The following is a 19,721-nucleotide window of genomic DNA, read 5'->3' on the forward strand; positions in this document are numbered from 1 at the left end:
ACATGTAAAGACAACGGCCAGACAATTTGCACAGAATGCATTCCTAAACAGAATGAAAATGGCTAGTGCCGTAAATAAATAAATAAATACATACATACATACATACATACATACATACATAAATAAATACATTAATAAGGGATGATGTTCATAATGTTCAGAATTCTGCCTGTGTGCTGATTGGCCTAGTGTTTAGTGGTGGAGGTGTGTATTGTTTATTTAGGGTTTTTATGGCAGTAGGAATAAATGAGTTACGGTAAGTGTTTTTCCTGATGAGGGAGACTTTGCAGCGGCGTTCTGATGGTAATAACTGGAAGGATGTGTGCAGGGGGTGGATGGGGTCTACTATGGTGTGGTTGGTCTTCCTTTCAACTGCTTGAATATGGAGGATAGATGATTGAGTTTGGTTATTTTACTTGCTTAGTTAATGATGTGGAAAAGGCTTTGACTTTTAGTCTTAAAATTAAATTGAACCAGGATGAGATATTGAAAGTGAGTTGATTCAATGAGGGATTTGTAAACAAGTGTTAAATGTCCTTCCTGATGTTGAAGTCCTTGAGCTTTCTCAGCAAGAACAGACATTGTTGTGCCTTCTTGTGGCCTACACTGAGTCAGTATGTTGGGGGAAAAAGACAGGAAACGGTCCAGATAGGTGAATGCCTCTACTTGCTCCCCTGGCTGCCTGCCTATTCAGCCTCAGCGGTTCAAAAAAGGGGTGGGTTGGGGGTGGACATGCACAGGATAACAGTAGACTAATGATAAATGCAACGGTTATGTGCAAATTAAGTCTCCCCCTATTCCTCCATGAGGGAGGTAGCCTACACTTGAACACTCACCTGTTCAAATAGCAGGTAATATGGAACCCGCTCTGACTTGGTTCTGCATGCGTGTGTGCATGTGATGACTGCCTGCCATCCATCAAAGATGCTGTCTGGATACTTGCAACACACCTTGACTGTTGAAAAAATAGAGTCAAAATATATTCATATATTTAAAGCACAGATGCTCTATATTCATATATATTCATATATTCAAAATAATAAAAAACACGTTAGAAATGCTGTGTGTAAGCAATCGTCAAAATAAAAGGTCAGCGTCAAATGTGGGAAGTTGTGTAACGTGGAGTTTCCATGGGAGGAGCTAAAGCTTTGTGATCATAGTATCCGTAGACGGGCTCTGATATCAGGTAGCCAAAAACTGCAGTTTAAAGAAACGTGACAAGGAGCCTATGGCAAACTTTAAGGTGGGGACCGCGTCCACTATTGACCACGTCCGCTACTGTAAGTAGCCTCCATATGCAAGTTAATTACACTTAAACTTAAACTCAGGACTTGATTTGCCTTGTAGTTTAAAACAAAGACATAACATAACGTTGCCTAGAATTGTGTAGGATATGTTTAAAAGATGATGTTAGAAGTAGCCTAAACTTACAACATTACAAAATATCACGACCGTCAATGTCATTTTGAAGACAAAATCTTGAAAAGTAGCCGTCTGTCGAGTTCTTCAGTTCATGTGCCTACGTTATTATGAAATGTCAACTAACGTTAGCGGAAATTAGCCTACTAGCCTCTGCTGTCAGTGAAGTGTCATGCATATTTCGCAAAGTAGACTAGTTTACATCCAGCAGCAGCAGGGCGACCGTAACTCATGAGTTGGACAGGTGTGTTTATAAAATATCCCCTCACTGGCAGCGCGAGCCCATCTCGTGGGTGGTGAACTGTGTCGCTTTGATTGGATGAGTTCCTTGGAGCAGCCCGTTCCGTTCCGCGCCTGCCTTTTGCCTTAACGATTTACGGTCGCATGCAGAAGGGGTCGTTAAATCAAAGCCTGTCCCTTGCTGGCATATGTGCACAGTGCCTTGTTCTGTTTCCTCTACATTTCTAAACGGAACTTTACCTGACTCAGCTGCAGATTGTCATCTCGCTGCGCCACTATGCCCTGCCCTGCCCTGCGTGTCAGATCTCCCGAGGAGGAGTCCCCCATCCCGCGGCGGATAGTGGATGTACCACCGGGCATGTGAGTAGTCTATCGGACTATCGGACACAACAACCAAATGCTCCATTCATTCACAGATTTCACACAAATACTACAGACTTAAACAGCGCACCATACCATGGATCTACTACGATAACCTGCTATACTTCCTAGACTCCAACGGAGCTCGTACATCGCTATGCTTGTCGTATAAGTTTATACCACTTATTTCCTCAAGACCAAAGAGCTATTGTCCGTTTAGTTTGGTTAAAGATTTAGTGGAATGCACGTCTGTGGTGTGGTGTAATAGTGGTGTAGCCTACTGTATGTAATGTCCAGTCTCCAGTTGACAACGATCAATTGTTGGTTGACAGACTGAATCGTTCAATGACTCGCTGTTGTCCTTGTTTGGCCGAGGACACGGGAAGACTAGCCTACGATCGATCACCAAGTATAATTTGATTTTCCGTTCAGGAAATAATGAGATGTCCGTCCGAGGCAGCATTTAGTAGGCTACACCGCAGGAGCAACTCTACCCTAAGTAATTCGAGTGACTCATTTAAAACTTTAAATCGATCGACTTTCTGCGCTGTTTTTCCTGTAATGCTAGACTAATTTAGCACTAATGCATCCCAGGAAAATTAAAGCGCCACGTTTGTGACGGTAAGATAAGCAACATTGGGGTTTTAACGAAATTGGACGAAACTCAGATGATAGTGGCATTTTAATGATCTTATTCTGGCGTTTAAATGCTTGTTAGTCAGAAGTGGTCTGTCTTCACGGATATATCTTGTCAGTGTCTGGTAGCCTACAAAGTGTAGCCTATATCTTGTGTTTCCCCACCAAATTTAGTTAAAAATCCACCAATTTATAATTCTGTGTTGATTCTGTGTAAACTTAAATACTATATAAACAAATATATGGCCTCAACTGCTCTCAGCCTGTTTGCTATAGTGGGCGAGAGACAGTGTACCTGTAGTTTCTCATTGCCACAGCAGTAAGAGGCGGTGATGTATAGGGTAGTTAATAAGTGGGAGAGGCATCACTCTTACAACTCTCTGAAGATTCGCCGTCAGGCTCCAGCCGTATCTCTCCCCTGGCGTGTAACCATCTGTGCACTCTCACTCTCTCAGACGTGTAGGCATTCGGCTTGTCTAATTCCAGCATTCATTCACTGCATCCTCTTTAGCACACACACACACACACACACACGTATCACACACACTTACTTTCTCTCGCTGATGCACCACACACACACACACACACACACACACACACACACACACACATGCATGCACGCATGAATGCAGTGTGCGCACACACGCACACACACACACACTCAGACACACACACAAACATACACAAACACACACACAGAGTCTCTCATGCTCATTTTGAGCATCTGTGCTGTAATAAAAAGAAATGTGAGTCTCTACCTCAAGTGAAATATGTTTGAGTGTGCGATCAATAGAGTAGTGGATGAATAAATATACTATCAATCTGTCGTCTCTCTCTCACTTATTCTCTTTCTCTTTCCTCACAGGGTTGCCCTCATCATCTCCCTCCTCTCTTTCGCTGTGGTGATTGAAGGGGAGGCCACTGAAGCTGCCACTCAAGTTAACAACCACTCAGGTGAGAGTCGGATGACATTCGATTGGTTGCCTGGCGTTGGTTTTGATAACCAATGCACCACAAGTATCCACCTAATTCATGAAGCCCTACTTCTGTGCGGTTTTTAATCTTCTGTCCATTCTGTTTACATAACTTTCTCAGCATTGAAGAGTATTCTTCAACTTATATTTATTTCGAATGTAACTGATAAGTCGCTGATAAAAATCACCGCAGGATACATAATCCAGTCACGTTAGTGCGTAGAACCAGTTCTAATATGGTTCAGCTGAATAAGCAGTTGTGTTACTGGTTACGGTGTTCCCTCACATTGAAGTGAACACAAGGAGGGGATTCATCCCAATGACCTTGGCATCACCAGTCTCAGTCCCAGTTGGGAGTCGGCAGCTAGTGGAGAGCTTTTAGCCAGTGAGCCCAGCTGTTGTGGCCAGCGGGGAGGAATAGCTGCTTGTGTTCTGCTTGTGCTTGGCTGGGACTTTTCTTATGCTGGATCACGCAGCGCTTCTCCTCCGGTCAGATTCCCCCCTGGGAGGAGAACGCCATTTGAGGGTTTCTCATTTGGATCTTGAGGGGAGGGAAAAAAAAAGATGGAGGTGGTGGGATGAATTAACACCCCCACCCCCCACCTCTACCTGCCCTTCCCAAGCTCCGCGGGAAATGGATTGTTCCAGAAGCGCTTCATTTGTAACGTCCTGCGCCATGTGCTGGTATGTAGAAGATTTTAATGGGAAGACTAATCCCCTTCCGTGGAGAAACTGACAGGGCAATTACCAGCAAACTGCCGACCAATGTAGCATACTGTAGATCGCCCCACCCCCGCCCCCGCAAACACTGCTACCACCATAGTCAACAAGGGTCGGCAAGAGGTGCAGGGGCCGGATCATCGTTATGGGAACCACAGTTAGACTACTGGCTGTGACCTATTCAGAATTTGAGTCTGGAACCGAAGCATTGGAACGTGATTATGGGGGTGTGTTTGAACCGATACAGCGGAAAAATGCCTCTGCACACAATTGGCTGGACCTAACCAATCAGAGCTATGAAATAGCCTACCATGAAATCCTGCAGAGATCAGTCAGAGCATCCTTCTTCTGACAAATGCCTTAATTACTGTTTTCTGTTTTTTTCCCTAAAGTTATTGCTCTTTTAATATCTTGTACAATCGACACGAAAGCGACATAAATAGCTTCTTTTGTAGCTTCTCTTGCGACAAGCTTTTTGCTGTAAACAAATTCAACCGCGCTCAGGTCATGTGAATGAGTAGGCACTGTTCCTCATCTGTCCATCATTGTATAAAGCCCACCCGGACACCGCCCGGACGATTCGATTGGTCCGCGCCATTCTCAAGTTTTCATAGGCTATGTTCACGCCGCAAGTCATAATGTTCAATTTTGCTCAGATCCGATTTTTTGTTTGGCTGTTCACATTACCTTTTCAAATGTGGCCTATATTAGATTTCAGTGTGAACTGTTTGCTGTTCGAACTGACCCGCATGCACAATAGAACAATATATATAGATCAATGACATCAGCTAACTTCCGCCAGCGCATAATTGTGACAAATGTCGATGTAGATTGACGTAAAGGTCGCATAAAATCCGCCTGGGTTGTTCACACTGCGCCCGCAATGAAAGAAAAGTAGTGTGTTCACACTACTTCTGAAGAAGTCTGACCTGGTCACTTGACCCCAAAGAAATCAGATTTGAGGTCAAGTGTCATTTTGACCACTTATACCTGCAGTCTGAACGTAGCCTTGGAGGCTTGTTAATGGAACAAGTCCAGACCGAACTTCCGACCTTAAATGTTGTGGGCAGGGCTAAGGTTGGCTGGCAATTTCAGGCTAGATTTGACCTACTTTACTTTGCAAAACCAAACCCCTGCTTTCTGTAAAATGCATGTCAGGAAGTTTTATGGTTACCTGTATGACCATGCACATACTCTCATACTCTCTAACCTCTTTAGGCTCTTTACGCAAAGCATAGTGGTTTCTGTGTGCTGATTGGGAATTTGTTTTTGCCCGCACCTCTGTTGATATATGTAGTCTGACAGTAAGTAAGTAAGTGTGTGTGTGTGTGTGCGTGTGTGTGCGTGTGTGTGTGTGTGTATGTGTGTGTGTGTACGTGTATGTAGTCTGACAGTAAGTAAGTAAGGTGAATGTTGAATGTGGATAGTGAATGTTCAGCATTAAGTGTGTTCAGTGTCCCAGCATGTAAGTTTTGATTTAGTTGTGCCTGTGATGAAGGATGCCGTTAAATATGTGACAGCTTTGATGCAGTGTCATAACTCATGTTAATGTTGTAATTCAGCGCTAACAGTCCACATCTGCTCACTGGCGAAAAACAGTTTTCCCTGGATGAGATTGTTTCCTTATTAAGCTTGTGTGCGTGTGTGCGTGTGTGTGTGTGTGTGTGTGTGTGTGTGTGTGTGTGTGTCTGTGTGTGTGTGTGTATGTGTGTGTAAAATTGTGAGAATTTGTATAATCATTAATGCTCAGCCATTTCATAGAGGCCCTGCAGTTGCTGATGTCACTGTTTTAAACTGTAATTGATTGAGTCTATATAATGTTTAAACTTTTACAAGCCATTTATGTCATAAATTTGATGACCCAATTACCGGGCATTTATAGCTACAGGAAGCCCAAGTGAGCTAAACTGTGTTTGAGTGTAAGATAAATGTCAGAGTCAGGATCCTGAAATTGATTAAAATCGCTTATTGATCAAGCCTTTGCTCTTTGCTCCGGGTATTCTTCACTAAGTGCCCATGATTCTCGTGGGACATCCACTGGCAGTGTTCCAGTTGTCAGTGTGTGTGTGTGTGTGTGTGTGTGTGTGTGTGTGTGTGTGTGTGTGTGAGAGAGAGAGAGAGAGAGAGAGGTTGTGCACATGTGGGTGTTCACATGCATGTCCATGCCGCTGTGTGATCGTTTACCCCTCTTTTCTTTCCAGAGTCTCAGTGTCTGGACTGGGGTGAGGTGGTGCAGCCCGTGGCTGTGCAGGAGGGGGAGGTCGGGTGGCTGCGTTGCCCACTCCACCACAACGTCTACAACTACAGCTCCACGCAAGCCAGCGGCCTCAACCTCCTCTGGTACCGCAAGGCGGCCGGCCAGTCTCTGGAGGAACCCATTAAACTCAAACAGTACCCCAAGGACAGAGAGTGGCTGTGGCTGGAACCGGCCACCCAGCAAGACTCGGGCAAATACACCTGCATGTTGAGGTACACAATTGTCTGTGTGTGTGTGCGTGTGAATGAGAGAGAGAGAGAGAGAGAGAGAGAGAGAAAGAGTAGAGTGACACAAGGAAGGATATAAAGTAATTTTAAGCCTTTTCAAAACAACTCCACTCTGTAAGCATTGCATTATGGCCGGACAGTGTAGGTTTTTTATTAAAGCTGCAATGGCTAGAGCGGCAAAAGCCAATGTGTGCTTGTTTTAACGACATTTAACGATATATTTTCAAATTTGCCACTGCACTCACTGGTGTCCGTAGCAAGACACCTGCCAAGTTTGAAATCAGATACGTCAGATCAGAAATACATCAGGTCAGATGTATTAAGTACTAAGATAATCCAAAACAGCGTACGAGGCTTTAGATGGACTAAAACTGAGACCCAAATGCTTTGGGTTTATCCCATCTTCAGTGTTCTCAGTTTGATGATATAATCTGAGTCGGGGAGTTGAACACAGTAATAAAAAAGGAGATAAATAAAGATATATAAAGATGAAGATGCAGAAAGATTGCTCAGGATGATCTCTGATTTTGCAGCAACAAGACGTTTTGCATCAGGGTGTCCATGAGACTTGAGGTGATGCCGCAGGGAAACGGGACGTGTATGGACCAGGTGGCTGTACCGCCCAAAGAGAAGCGCATCCCACTCCAGAGTATGAGAACGTTCTCGTGTCCCGACGTCGACATGGTACAGCGCCGCAACCTCAGCTACACCACCACGTGGTACCATGTGAGTTCAAAGTGTCATGTATGTGTGCGTTGCATGTGTGTGTGTGTGTATGTGTGTGTGTGTGTGTGTTTGTGCATGTTTGTCTGAGTGTGAGCTTGATAGATTAAGTCCACTTTTGTAAAAGTGAACTTCTAGTTACAAATTGAAGGAAAAGTTTTTTTTGAGTTCTGATTATAAATATTTTATTTAACAAGTGTAATTTTGTGTTGTAACCAGTGTTGCGCGGGTTTGGTCACAAGCGGTCCGCGGTCGCCCGATATTTTAATCAACCTGACCGCAACTCGGACCGCAAATATTAATTAGGACAAAATTATACCCGACCCGCGATCCGACCCGCTTATTTACAAAATGTGTGCATTTGGTTATAGCCTGCATGCAGTGTGACAGTAGGCCATTTCTGTAAAACAAACTAATTTATTTAGGCATGCAGGACATAATGTTTGCGCAGGAGAGAGAATGAGAATAAGAGCGCAAGCACGCATGCAACCACCAAGGATTAGAACACTAGCATAAGATTTGAAGGCCATGGACATACATCTTTCTTTCGAAAACAGAAATGGTGAGGCAAGATAGGCAAGAAAGATACATTGCTGGTCAAAACGTTAGCGTAAGAACTAGTTTATAATGCTGAATGAAGCACAAAGCTTTACTAAAGCACATCCACTGTTTAAAGTCACAAACACAACGAACTGTAACTTTTATGCATGCGCGAACCTATACATAGGCTATGTAGTCTGTGCCATAACATTTATTCCTGCAGGCTGCCTGTTTTGGCTGTCATACTTTTAAATGGCTTCGCAAGAAGTAGGCCTACATAGACCATAACTTACTGTCATCTTCTTTAAGAACTTTTCCCAATATTTCTCATAGCCTACATGTATATTCCTGAAGGGGTGTCTTTATTATTTTAACTCGCGTCTTCAGCTTCTTTACTGTTGACTTTACTGTATTGATGCTTTACTGTATTGGTGCCAGCCTTCTCGTGATATTTTAAGTAGGCCTATTTGTAGAAAATATATATTTAATTAATTTTAACTGACCCGCCCGCAAATGACCCGAATATCATTAAAATATTTTGTTTATGACTCATAACCGCGGGTGACCGCGGTCATCCGTGGGCGACCGCTTAATTTCGGGCAGACCGCACAACACTGATTGTAACCCTGCTAATACTGCATAATAACATAGGCCTCTACAGGCATAACGTTACAAGTGAATTGGGGAAATACTGTACTGTATGTTGCACAGGATGAGCAGGTATCCTCCTTAAGGTTTCCATGCACTTAGAACGCACTGATGAAGGTAAACTCGGCTGCTAGTTGTCCAAAAGTAATGTGCAGTCTACTGTAGCCTACTGTACTGTACACAATTTGTTCTGCCTTAAAACTCTAAGCATCCATGTTGTTTGTGACTCCAAATATGGTTTGGGGTGCATTTATATTTATTTTCATTCAATAACCTTCAAAAATATAAATTTGAACCTACTTGTAGCCAAACGAAACTAAACATTCACAGCATTCACTATTTAGTAGTAATATTCAGAGTTCTCTTCTGTTGCTCACCAAGGTTTTGCCAAGTGTTTGACTTTTCTTCTAAAACTTTAGGGACGCTGGCAGCTACGAAAAATACGCCTAGTCTAAACATAGCCTTACTCGTAATTTTACTCTGAGTTTTTCTTAGTTGATTACCAACCAAACATGCAATATTTTTCACATGCACACACAATTTATTTGGGATCTTGATAAATGAGACCCTGAATGGTGGAACTACAGATTCTTTAGAGGTACTCTTTAGAAGTGCTTTAAAGATCTCTTTACTGTGGCATGCCTTCCCCCCTCCTTCCCTGATATCCATTTCCTCTGTTTATGTATGTGTACTGTATGTACAGTTATGCCCTTCACTTTTTTCATGTCTTGATGTTTTTTTCTTTCTTTTTCAACAGAAATGCAGGACCGTTGAAGACCTTGGAAGATTTCAAATGAAAGCTGATGGTGACACTGTCACTGTGTATAGCATGTATCAGTTTTTTCAGGGAAACTACACATGTGTGGTCTCTTATGACAAGGCTGGTCGACGTGTCAACTTCACCAGAGTGGTCCACGTTGTCGCCGTGTGTGAGTGACACTAATATATCTGCTAGGTGTCAGCTTCCTCCCTCCCTCTCTCCGAAGCGCCATACCTTAAATTGCTTATCATGTCATCCTGTCTTGTCTTGTACTGTCTTGTTGACATACTGACCTTTTTTTTTCGTTTGACCTTCATTTTAGCCAATGACAAGGTTCGTAAAGAGCCCGCCATACTCAACCCGGCCAAGGGGCAAGTTTTCACTGTTAAACAAGGTGAGGTGACATGACTGCAGCACACCTCACTGAGCTGGGACCTGCAACATGCCTGCTTTGACATCTGTCTGTTCTGTGGATGTATTGTGTAGATGTGGAGAGAGTGACTGATTAGCTCTCAGTGCCGCGTTAACCACACTTAGCCACATGCCCAGGAAGTATCAAAAGGAGCACTGACATCTTTATTCTGTTAAATGGTGCTCAGTTTTTGCACCAAAATATGAAGCGCTAATTGCCTGAGCTGCACACGTCACATGACTAATGATGGAGGAGCTGTGAGGTACGCAGCAGTTTTCCCACCACATTCTAGTCTATGTGCCCATGAGCCGGGGTTGATCCCACCCTCATCTCTGTCCCACTTCACTTGTCTCACTGTCCTGACAATTAACTCATTGAATGCCAAGCTGTTTTCGGAAGCTTTGTCCTAGAGTGCCAGCAATCTAGACCATTGTTGATGATTTTTGTACAGCCACAGCATATTCTGTGTTATAGCTATGAACACATACAATGGCTCGTTTGAAAGGTGAGACTTTAAGCTCTCAGTGGGTGCAAACCGTGTATTTCTACACGCCTCTGTTCCTGAGAAATCCCAAGCTAAACAGTGGCTAGTTTTCATCAAAATCGCTGTTTTTTTCTAGAAATGGAGATATAACGTCTTTCATGAAATATGAAGTGTTGCCTGTAAAGTTTCCGGGAAGTGACCTGGCGAGACTGCCACCTAGTGATAGACCCACGAAAATGGCCTGGTTTTGAGCTGACGTGCATGCGTCACTGATTTGACCCAAAGCGGCAACTGAGTTATGATAAAATGCCCAGATAAAATGTCCAGATTGTGCTTTTTCATGAGTTTTCGATCGTCATATATTTCATTTCCATTCATCACAGAGTTCCCAAAATCACATATAAGGTGTGTTAGAGTGTCTAGTTACGTAATTTAAAAAAAAAGCTAAAAACGTAATATTACGTTGTTGGCACTCAACGCATGGGAAGGAAAAACTTAATATTACGTTTTTGGCACTCAATGAGTTAACGGCTAAATGTGACTAAGAGAAAGATTTTACTACTAGGGGTGTACAAGTACACGTATTTGTACCAAACCGTTTAGGTACAGTATGTTAGGTTCAATACAGATGTGTACTGAATGTACAGTCTTTAACAGTAATCAACAGTATGTGGACCATGTATCAAATTCGAGTTATTACAAACATATTATGTAGCAGACCATTTATCAGTTTAGTCAGTTAACTTCAAAAACATTTGACATTTTTTCAAAATACTATTACACACTATTACTGTTGCGCATCAGCAATAGTGTCAGTGAATTTTAGGCTAGCAGCACCTACAGGCTTACCGTACCGAAAATGAACCGAACCATGTCTCCAAGTACTCACCGAACTGTGATTTTTGTGTGCACCCCTATATTTAGATAGTAAGATCATGCATGGCGTTATCGCCTGAAAATGGCCAGGCTAGTCAAGGGACGCCCTGGGGTTGATGAAATCTATGTGTGTCTTGATGGTTTCCTTCATAGGAGAGACTGCAGTACTGGCCTGTAGGGCCCTGTTGCCCTACCTGGAAAGAGAGACCGGAGAGGTAGAGACGCAGTATCTCTGGTGGACTGTGGACAGCAGAAGAGCGGAGGATGTGGGTGACCAGCGGTTCAACGTCACCTCCAGGTGGGTCTGTTCTCTCCTCACCCTCACAGGTGTTCTCTTATCCTTTCTCTCTCCGTTCTCTATCCCTACTTTCCTCCCTCCTATTGTCCACATACCTCTTCTCCCTAGTCCACTCCTTTCTCATCTCTCTCCCATCGTCCACATACCTCTCCTCCCTAGTCCACTCCTTTCTCATCTCTCTCCCATCGTCCACATACCTCTCCTCCCTAGTCCACTCCTTTCTCATCTCCTCATTTTCCATCCTCCACCCCCCCCCAGTATCTTCATTTGTTTTGCCCTTCACTAACTGTCCTGCTGTCTTTTTCTCACTTGTGTTTTGACGTTTTTCTCCTCTTCGCGGCTTAACCTCGTCCTTGTTTTATGGTGCAGGATGTTACTCGATGAGTTGGGGGACGAGACCAGAGAGACTGTGCTGCAAATTCGTGACTTCAAGCGGGAGGATCTGCACAAAAATTACAGCTGCACCGCTCGCAACAGCCGAGGAAACGCCACAAGCCAAGCTGTCCTCAAGGAGGAGGGTGAGTACACACTTCTCCAACTGAACCTAGTCCTAGCATCCAGCCTTGAGAAATCACTCAGCGTTTGCCTTAAGAGTATAAGTTTGGTTGTCATTTGGATAATGACATGTGCGGTGGTGGACCAACCATGACATTGATTGTTTCAGTATAGATTTTTTTTTTCAATCTGATACAAATGCTGATGCAGCCTATTTTTGTATTTTGTTTTGCATGAATACATAATAAATCAGTTGTATTCCAGTGAGATTTGCTCTGTCTCTCTGTGCCTCTATCGGCCTGGTGGTGGCAGTGCCATGGTTGTGGGCATGGCAGTAGCATTAGGCCTCTATCATCATAGGTGCTTCACCTGGCGTCAGGTAAACCTGGACATAAGGTCTCTCTCTGTCTCTCACTCACTCACTCACTGTTTTTTGCATTTTCTGAGCGTTGGTTGCACTTTACCGCTGCCACTTCATTATTTACAGTGTGATTCATGCCTTAGTGGAATTTTAAGCACCCTTATCTGTAGCATTCAGCCACAGGTTCAGTGCAGATTCAGCTATAGCTTCTTTGGAGGTTCATCCATCTGCAAAAGAACTTGCAAAAATGCCCTTTGGATATCAACATTTGTTCAGATAAATACACTATGTGATACTGTGTACCAAAATTGACCAAATGGTTTGAATATATTCATTCAAACTATGTGCAGTTCTTGTTTGTGAGAGAGGCTTGAGAGAGATAGTCTCGTACGCCAGTAATGAGCCTGGCTTTGTCTTGGGCAGTCGTACTCCGCTATCTTGTCCCTGTGCGGTTTTTCATCCAGAGGAATGTGGTCACCCTAAGGAGTTCACAGACTAGCCATCCAGCCCCCACTTAGTCCATCCATCTGCTTAAGACGCACTCCTTTATGACCCCTCTCCTGTGCTGCAGAGGGGTTGAAATTTATTAGAGGGTTTTTTTTTCTCTACCCCTCTCTGGGAAGCTGTCACTTGATGGGCAGCCATGGACAGTGGCCACCTGGGACAGAAGCACTCCCTAACAACCACAGTCTATGTACACACACACACACACATACACACAGACAGACACACACACACACACACACACACACACACACACACACACACACACACACACACACACACACGCAGACAGACACACACACACACACACACACACACAGACACTAACACACACACACACACGCCCTAATCATTGGCTTTCTCTCAATAAATCCATTCACGGCTCCAGAGGCCTCTCCAACCTCCATTTGGCTGGCTGTGGGGAGCCATTTGGTTGGGAGGGTGGAGATGAAGATGGATGAGAAGGCTCCATCTTCACATGATGGATTTTATGGAGTTGTCCTCCGTCACTGCTGGAGGCCACAGATAAAGTGGACTGATCTGCAAGTGTTGGAGTAGTTTGCATGAGGTGTTTATCATCAGTCTTTCTCATAGTGGGCTGGCATGCCCTGTCCTTGGCGAGGGTTTATTTTTTAGCAAAGAAAAAAAGAGACTTGATTTCCTGTTCTGACATAGAAAAGCAGTTGCTTTTCTAATGGAGATTATGCTCTATTAGTTCCACTTCCATTAGCTTAATTTGGTTTGTCATGATTTAATATCTGTAAAATACAACTGATTATAGCAGTTCAGTATTTACTTTACAATGACTCCCATGCTCCTTTTGATTTCATCAAAGGAAAAGTGTTGCAATGAAAGTGTACCATATTACCCCATGCTTACTCAACACCACCAGTGCTGCACTCATTTCTCACAATATCTCTCCTCTTTCCTCTTTCTTTTCCGGCATACTCTCATTTCATCTGGCTCTATCTTCTCTCTCTCTCTCTCTTCTCGCTATCTGTCTCTCTATCTATCTATCTATCTATCTATCTATCTTCTCTCTATATATCTCTCTCTATCTTCTCTGTCTCTCTCTCTCTTTATCTTGTCTCTACAAATCACTCTCTATATTCTCTCTCTTTCTCTCTCTCTCTCTATCTTCTTTCTCTCTATCTATACATCTCTCTCTGTCTCTCAGTGGGGAAGCCATACGTGGAGCTGATCTGTGGGCTGTCTGTGATCATGATCATCATGGTGTCCATGTTTGTCATTTACCACGTCTTCTGGCTGGAGCTGCTACTCTTCTACCGCTCCCACTTTGGCTCCGACGAGAGGTCCACAGGTAAGGGTCTGTCTCTCTAAAGGGCAGGACAGGGCCATTTGTCTATAGGACGGACACTTCAGAATGGAGTTTAAAGTGTCAATCCACCCTGAAAAGCATTTTCTATTGTTTGAAGCGTGCGTGTGTGTGTGTGTGTGTGTGTGTGTGTGTGTGAGAGTGAGAGTGAGAGTGAGAGTGAGGGAGTGATAGAGAGATAAAGAGAGAGAGAGAGAGAGAGAGAGAGCATCGGTTCTGATGTGTTACTCTATCTCTGACTGTGCCTGTGCTTGCTGTCGCCCCCTGCAGATGATAAGGAGTATGACGTGTACATCTCGTATGCGCGGCAGAGTGAGGAAGAGGAGTTTGTGATCAAGACGCTGCGCAAGGTGCTGGAGAACGAGCTGGGCTACACCGTGTGCATCTTCGACAGAGACAGTCTTCCCGGAGGCAGTGAGTGTCCCTGCTGGCGCCGCACCTGCTCTGTCTGCCTGTCTCTCTGTCTGTCTGTCGGTCTGCCCTACTGGCTGTCTGTTGGTTTGTCTGTCTCTCTGTCTGTCTGTCGGTCTGCCCTACTGGCTGTCTGTTGGTTTGTCTGTCTCTCTGTCTGTCTGTCGGTCTGCCCTACTGGCTGTCTGTTGGTTTGTCTCTCTGTCTGTCTGTCGGTCTGCCCTACTGGCTGTCTGTTGGTTTGTCTGTCTCTCTGTCTGTCTGTCGGTCTGCCCTACTGGCTGTCTGTTGGTTTGTCTGTCTCTCTGTCTGTCTGTCGGTCTGCCCTACTGGCTGTCTGTTGGTTTGTCTGTCTCTCTGTCTGTCTGTCGGTCTGCCCTACTGGCTGTCTGTTGGTTTGTCTGTCTCTCTGTCTGTCTGTCGGTCTGCCCTACTGGCTGTCTGTTGGTTTGTCTGTCTCTCTGTCTGTCTGTCGGTCTGCCCTACTGGCTGTCTGTTGGTTTGTCTGTCTCTCTGTCTGTCTGTCGGTCTGCCCTACTGGCTGTCTGTTGGTTTGTCTGTCTCTCTGTCTGTCTGTCGGCCTGCCCTACTGGCTGTCTGTTGGTTTGTCTGTCTCTCTGTCTGTCTGTCGGCCTGCCCTACTGGCTGTCTGTTGGTTTGTCTGTCTGTCTGTCTGTCTGTCGGTCTGCCCTACTGGCTGTCTGTTGGTTTGTCTGTCTGTCTGTCTGTCTGTCGGTCTGCCCTACTGGCTGTCTGTTGGTTTGTCTGTCAGTCTGTCTGCCGGTCTGCCTTTCTGTCTGCCTCTCTGTCTGTCGGTCTGTTTGTCTGTCTGTCTCAGCGAACTAATAAGTCATTTAGTGAGGGGGAATTTGTGATGTGTCTCAGATATTTTTGTTGTTTGCTACTCATTCCTGAAAATGATAATTTGTAGCATCTACCAAGTGTCTCACTTTAAATGGAAAAGGAAAGAGCTATTTAAACTATAACCCTATGTCTCATTAGGCGTAGGGCTATAAGTCACTATTGCTGTTGTAGGCCTAGTGTGGGCATCTCTTTTGTTGTGCGGCTCTTTTGAGGGTGGAATTTTTTTTGTCTCTTCATGCTGGACTGGTTAGTCACCCCTGCTCCAGGGTGACCATTTGTCTGGCACAGATCTGTTCCTTAGGCTGCTGCTAATCTGGGTGCCCTGAATGTGTGTGTGTGTGTGTGTGTGTGTGTGTGTGTGTGTGTGTGTGTGTGTGTGTGTGTGTGTGTGTGTGTGTGTGTGTGAGAGAGAGAGAGAGAGAGAGTGTGTGTGTGTGTGTGTGTATGCATGCTTTTGTAGGTGATGGTGAAATTAATTGTTAAAGTAGTTTGCTTCCATTAATAGTGGTATTATATTGTATATTATCTGACCGGTGTGGTGGTCTTAAAACTGTATGCTTTGTGTGTGCGTGTGAGTGAGAGTACAGTATGTGTGTATTTGCTTCCTTTCACAATAGATCTGTTTAGTAAGAGGTATCTTCATACCGGTATATTAGGTGTAGTGTGTAAGATCATATATGTGAGTTGTGAGTTTGTATTTACATGTGTGTCTCTTTTACTGTAACTGATAAAATGCTTGGTTATACGGGTAGCAACAATGTGTTAGCAATGCACCAGTGTACTGAAACTAGTGGGCATTGAAATTAGCATGCTAGCATACTCACAGTTTGGACAAATAAAGTGAAACAAAAAAGGAGGAAAGTGAAGGGATGTTTGCTAGTTGGTTTAAAGTCTACTAACGTAGTATACAAGTGTGCATGTTTCTTAGAAGCTTTAACCGACAAATTGGCATGTGTTAAGGCATTAGGTACTATGTGTGCGTGTGTTTCTTTTTAATTGGTATACATATTTCAGGCTTGTTTTTATATGAAAAGCAACCTTATACACACACACCAGAGTGTACAGCACTGTGTAAAGGTTTTTAGCACATTTTGAGCAGCGTGTGCGTGTGCGCATGTGTTTGTGCGTGTGTGTGTGTGTGTGTGTGTGTGTGTGTGTATGTATGTGAGTGTAAGTGTGCGTTTGCGTTTGCGCGTGTGTGTGTACGTATGTGTGTGTGTGTGTGTAAGAGAGAGAGAGAGACAAAGTGTGATTCCACATCAGTAACCCAGCCTCCCCCTCTTTTCAGCCATAACCGATGAGACTCTGTCTTTCGTGAATGCCTGCCGGCGCCAGATAGTGGTGGTGAGCCCCGAGCGGGAGGTGAAGGGCACCCAGGCCATGCTGGAGCTGCGGGCCGGCCTGGACCGCATGGTGTCCGGCGGAGGCCTGCGGGTCATCCTGGTCCAGTACAAACGCATCAGCCGCGACAGTTGGGTGCGGGAGCTGAAGCGCGCCCGTGGCGTCCTGGCGCTGGTGCGCTGGGAGGGCGAGCGCTCGCACGACCTCTCCTCGCGCTTCTGGAAACGCCTCCAGGTGGAGCTGCCCGTCAGGAGGGTCAAGGGGTCGTCGTCGCTGCCGCTGGAGTCAGTGACGACAGAGCAGAGCTCGGTGCCGCTGAAGAGCAAAGAGGCAGTGAAACGCATAGGTGTCCTAAGCTGTCTAAACACATGAAGTTGTGTGGTCGGGAGAGTTGAATAGGTGATCAGGTCCATAGAGTATTGCTAACCTGGCTCTGCCTGAGTGCTCATTTTCTCACTGGGATTACATCCTGGAATGCCTGTTAGCATTATTAGCGTTCGCTCAGCCACCAGGATGGCTTCAATCATTGACCAAAAGAGGTTGCCAAGTGCAGTGACATGGGGCGAAGAGGAGGACACATGTAACTCCTCTGCTAGTCACCCTCCACTGGCTAACAGGTCAACACCAGCCTATGCTATGCTATGATTCAGTTCTACTAACCCTCACGGCCACTGTACTCCCCTGAGCAGTGTCTGTTGTCTTTATCATCTCTCAGCATCAACATTTGTGCTGGAATACAAAACGTCTTTGAAATTTATGTTCAAAAAACATATGTGTAATTGTTTGAGGCATACAGTATTATATTATTATTATTATTATTATTATTATTATTATTATTTGTCTTGTGTTTTGTTAGTGGTTATGGAAAAAAAAATACAATGCTAAAGGCAATGCTGTAACCATAACCATTTGCTCACTTACTGTACACTACATTAAAATGGCACTTCCCGTTCCTTTGCTAAATAATTTTGCACTCTTTCATTTTTATCTGTGTTCACAACATGTATTGTTTTCATGCTTGAATTTGTTTTTATGCTTCAGTACTGTTTTTTTATATTAAATTTGATATATTTTCCATACACTCATGCCTTTCAAGATTTTGTTCATCTGTTTTCCTTACATCACTACCATTTTCATGAATATGTCCTACTGCAAATGTTTTCTCATGCTTGAGATTATTAGTCCACAAGGGCAGTTGTCTAATGGGAGAGACCTCTGGAGTCCTGCGCTTGTGTTCCTCTTGTTTAAAAGCCTACACTGTAGAGGAAAGGATTATGTTCATGGACCTCTGATGAATACTTCTGTTAGGTGGATTTGATTGTGTATCCAAGCATACTTTTTTCTGGGTTTGTACTACCTCTGATAGCTATCAATTCTAGAGTCCTATCAGGATTAATATCGCTAGTCTGTGATGCTCCTTCTCCAGAGTATGGCTAATACCTGGTGATGTTGCATTCTGCTGGTAGGACCATGGAGGGCTTTGCTTTATGACCACGGCACCTTATTTTTGCCACGTTTGCACTAGCTCTCCATCTCGGTGATGAATTTATGATGAGTCCCATTCAGTAATAGCCTCTCTCCCGGACGCACTCGCACACCACTCACGGCGGTGAGCTTTGTGCGCTGAAGCAGATATTGTTGACGCACGGACATTTCCGCCTGCCGCTGAAAGCAAAAGGCGACAGATGGTAATTAAAATTGAGCTGCTTTTGAAGATTTCACCTGGCGGTATAAAGCCTCTCCTGTCTGCCAGCACAGATACCGATACAGAAATATTTGTGCAGAATCAAAAAGGGAGCCTCAGGAGTCACACAGTGCTTCAAGCTTTCGCTGGTTATGATGACAGGCAATTCTCTCTAAAAGAAAAGCTTAATTTCTCTGAACAAATGCTGCAATGATTTCACAAACTTCTTGATGGTTTTATTTTGTGGTAGCCAGAACCAACCCATGGCAGGGGTCACGGAGGGATCACTTGTGTTGTGCCCATTTGTTTGTTGAATGTGATGGTAAATGGTGATGAATTAGACTTTATAATCAGTTCCAGAATTATTTCGGTAATTCATATCCAAAAAGGTTATCAGAATGACTATGATTAGTAAAAACCGCAAGGTAAGGTAATAGTTTGTGTTGTTCATTTGGATATTTATATTTATGTATATAATTAGTTCCTCAAGATAAAAATGGTTGTCACTTGACGTGCTTTTATGCAGGATTTCAATCAGGCTGGTGGCTGCGAGCTCACCTTCAGTGTGGGCTGAGATATGGTCGCATAAGATGATATCTTCAAGGGGGGAGGGGGGCTTTCTCTCCACCTGAGCCGTACTCTGGCCGCAGATGCAGAGACTGGCCCTTTCTGAGACTAGGTTACTTCGCCCTCTCCCTAGCCACTGGGCTGGCACTTTTTGCGCATTCACGTGGAGGGTCCGTCATATTGAGGACCATCCGAAACCAATTACTGTTAAGTTCAAGGGAACTTAATTTAGCTGCGTGGGTGCTTCCCATCCGAGTGTACTCCGTAACTGAGGGGGAGTGGGTATAGGGATTAGTTTTGGAAAGGCCCACTGTGATCTGAAACTGCCCTAGAGCCTCAGTTCCCCTGGTGGATCGTGGGATAGGCTGTAATGTCCTAGTCAGCTCTGTGGTGGTCTGTGGCTTTGTTTGATGTTGAGGCCATGGTGAGATGTGTGTGTCAGTTTCAGGTACTGGTTTGAGACACCGCATGCAGAGTCTAGGCTATTTCGTTTGGGACGGGTGTTTTGCGTCCTCTCGTGTCCTTTCTTCTCGAATTTTCTCTCCTCGCTTAGATAGAACAAAGCATTTGTTCAGGTGTTTATG

The 19,721-nt window shown here is 44.4% G+C and overlaps 1 protein-coding gene across 3 annotated transcripts; it reads left to right on the forward strand.

Annotated features, from left to right (window-relative positions):
• Nucleotides 1-1,180: 1,180 nt before the first annotated feature.
• il1rap (interleukin 1 receptor accessory protein) lies at nucleotides 1,181-17,967 on the forward strand. Of its 3 annotated transcripts, none has more exons than XM_076282341.1 (12): nucleotides 1,181-1,280; nucleotides 1,909-2,019; nucleotides 3,521-3,609; nucleotides 6,551-6,818; nucleotides 7,367-7,559; nucleotides 9,502-9,673; nucleotides 9,827-9,898; nucleotides 11,430-11,574; nucleotides 11,944-12,092; nucleotides 14,112-14,255; nucleotides 14,541-14,684; nucleotides 16,834-17,967. In XM_076282341.1, exons 2-12 carry the CDS (start codon nucleotides 1,937-1,939, stop codon nucleotides 17,256-17,258), a joined length of 1,884 nt encoding a protein of 627 aa, XP_076138456.1. In that variant the 5' UTR covers nucleotides 1,181-1,280; nucleotides 1,909-1,936; the 3' UTR covers nucleotides 17,259-17,967. The 3 variants fall into 3 exon arrangements, with proteins under 3 accessions (XP_076138456.1, XP_076138457.1, XP_076138458.1); XM_076282342.1 differs by having other exon boundaries at nucleotides 1,915-2,019; XM_076282343.1 differs by having other exon boundaries at nucleotides 1,189-1,243.
• The last annotated feature ends 1,754 nt before the right edge of the window (nucleotides 17,968-19,721 follow it).

Source organism: Alosa pseudoharengus, unplaced genomic scaffold (genome assembly GCF_046254945.1).
Source record: "Alosa pseudoharengus isolate Yale_2024_CS ecotype anadromous, Long Island Sound unplaced genomic scaffold, YU_APseudo_1.1 YU_APseudo_1.1_scf_13, whole genome shotgun sequence".
Lineage (NCBI taxonomy): Eukaryota > Metazoa > Chordata > Actinopteri > Clupeiformes > Clupeidae > Alosa > Alosa pseudoharengus.